At 32.9% G+C, this 2821-nt stretch overlaps 1 protein-coding gene across 2 annotated transcripts in view; it reads left to right on the forward strand.

Moving 5' to 3' along the window:
* Nucleotides 1-2821, forward strand: part of LOC106677152 (protein dpy-30 homolog) — an 8119-nt gene that overhangs the window by 1069 nt on the left and 4229 nt on the right. For both annotated transcript variants that reach the window (XM_067052423.1, XM_067052422.1), the window contains exon 2: nt 621-751. In XM_067052423.1, the coding sequence (XP_066908524.1) occupies nt 621-751 (131 nt within the window). The remainder of the gene's footprint in view (nt 1-620; nt 752-2821) is intronic.

Below are 2821 nucleotides of genomic sequence, written 5' to 3' on the forward strand. Positions count from 1 at the left end.
TCATATCATTATGATCAAATTTACTGGTTGTATTTTTTTATACAGTTGTAAATATCAACAAATAAATAAAATAAAAAAAAAAAAAAAAGAATTTGGCTTAAAGGAGTTTAATATCAAAAAAATTAATAAGAACAATTTCGATCTCCTATAATAAATTCCTCTGATAAGGAATAATGTCAACGAATAGAACAATGGCATCTTTGTAATTTATTAACATATAGCTTTTAGTTTACCTCGGAAGTTCTAAGCCACTTCCTAAAGGTCCAGAGATGGGCATAAATTAGCTTCAGTTGAAACTAAAATTGCCATGGAAACGAGCCTTATTCATGAATGGACCATTGATAAATAAATATAATATCCATGACAATTTCAGCTATTAGTTTCAACGAATAGGTCTATCTTAACTTAACAACATAGCAGCTATGTATAAGATATGTTAACAGGTCATCAGGGCTGAGACCATATTGAAAATAATTTCAAAATTTTATCTTAAAGCATATTACTCTTAATGATGAACTGAAATAATCGAGCAGGTTTTCAGTAGATTAGTATGTAAGAAAATACTAAAATACAATCTGATTTTGAACAAATTGTTTTTCGTTTTATTTTATGAACAATAGAACAGTTGAGCGAAGTTGATAAAGACAGAATGCTCAAAGAAAACATTCAAGAAGTACTCGAAGAAGTTCAAGCTAAAGTGTCTGAATTTACTTCTAAACGCCACAATGTTGAAAGCATAAATGACTCTTCAGTAAATATTTTATTTTTATTTATGAACTAAAGGTCCTAGTTAGATGATTCCTTCTTTGACTTATTGAAAACATACAGGTTAAACAATATTGTAAAGTGAGGTGAGATTGTGCCATGTTATTAAAATAAGCTCACTTCGTGACAAGATTGTGTCATCTTTTCTTTATTATCGTGTGACAATTTGGAGCCCATGCGTACTTATTTTCGAGACCCCTAAAAACAAAGAGGGAATTTTTAATCAAAAACAATAAAGTTCTCATCTGACTTAAAAGGAAATTAAGAATATTTCGGAATAAACTTATTATCAAAATTAATAAGGAAGGCCCTCTACACATGCAGCTAATGGAAAAGAACTAAACCAGACGGTAACTCGGGTTACTGACCAGTGACTCCGTGGAAAATGTTTTTGGAATACTCGAGCAATGATGAAACCATCATTATTATCTCAGGAGAAGAAAAGTAAGGTTTTGGGTACACTCATACCTCGAAAACAATGTTCAGAAGCGGTTGTTTATTTCTGCTAAACAGGGTTATGACGTTCCCGACTGCTACCCAAGCTTTCTCCGTTTAATGCTTCAAACGTTTGAAGCATTAAACGGAGAAAGCTTGGGTAGCAATAGCCTGCAAGGTGAAAATTATATAAAATTGGATATTCTTCAACCTCCTCCACCAGCAACCGGTTGATCTGTTCGTTACTATTCTTCGAGAAACTAGGAACTGAAATCACTCGGCGATCCGACAAGCGAGTTTCCAGGGGACTGGTTACTAACGGGTTTCTGTGAATCACAAACGAGTCCACAACCAGTAGCGCGGTATGCGCAGTCCCATTGTATTACACAGAGAGTGACTCAAAGTAAACTAGTTGGTAATGATCATCACTCACCAGTTCCTTTTCAGTACCTTCTTGTGAATACAGTCTAAGAAAAACTATTAATTTTTGATAAATAATTCTTCATTTACAAGAAGCAAAAATTAACTAATATTGTTCTGTATCTTCAATTCTTCAGTAACTAATATCTTCAAACCATGAGATCTTAAAATGGGCTAACTTCTTAATCGTAAAAGAAGAGAAAAAGGCGGCATACTCTTGTCCCATTCTATTGGCAAGATTGTGCAAAAAATAAAAAAGTGCTTGATCAATCACCGCAGTCTGAGATGAATCAAAAGTTGCAGTGATTCAATTTTTATATAAAAATACTGGTTCTAGATTTTACTGGAGTGGACTATATTTAGTGGTTTAAAATAGATAAAACATGGCCAAATTGTTTTATGCCTATATTATTGTAGAATTATTACACTTAATAATATGTTTAACCAAAGGTGGTTTCATTTTAGTATTAGTAGTGTTAGTTGAATTTTGATTGCTAAATACATATTTGAATGACATGACCATTTACTTGATGGTTGACTACTGATATGGAGCTTCTATCGATCTTGATGATTAGTTCTTGTTCTGTTTTCTGCTCTCCCATCCTGATTTTGTTCCCTGCCTGGCTGGGTTGATTAAACTATTTGCTCATCCTGAGGAATAGTGGACTACTAGTTGCCCTAGACAGCGTGTGTTTTCTTATCTGTGGTACTTGTCCACTGTTCAAGAGGTATTTGTCCTCACTGACACTGTGGGTACTTAGCTACCTCTTTTCCCTCCCACTAGATGGCAGCACTTTAAGCTGCCATTTAATATGTTTAAGGTACTTCTTTAAACAACCACCAATCATCACCTACACTGCTTCGAAATAGAAAGTTGAAATGCAAATCTATCTCTGTACTAATTCCATTATAATACGCTTGTAAATAAAATAATGACACAGTAAAAAAATAAAAATTGGCATAATCTCACCTAATTTTATGATGTATCTATAAGGAGGTGTGTCCCAAGAAAAGCATATTTCTATGTTGTTATTGTATTTCAGTTAAGAAATAAAAAGTATAACAATTGTTGTATCTTTAACTATAGTTCATAAAAAATATATTTATATAAATTTATATTTATAATTATGAGAGATAGTTGACCGTGGATGATAAATGAGGAGAAGATGGTTGGGGGTGCGGTCAATGAAACACAAATAAG

This window comes from Halyomorpha halys, unplaced genomic scaffold (assembly GCF_000696795.3).
Source record: "Halyomorpha halys isolate HHAL.00 unplaced genomic scaffold, Hhal_1.1 Scaffold1.1, whole genome shotgun sequence".
Lineage (NCBI taxonomy): Eukaryota > Metazoa > Arthropoda > Insecta > Hemiptera > Pentatomidae > Halyomorpha > Halyomorpha halys.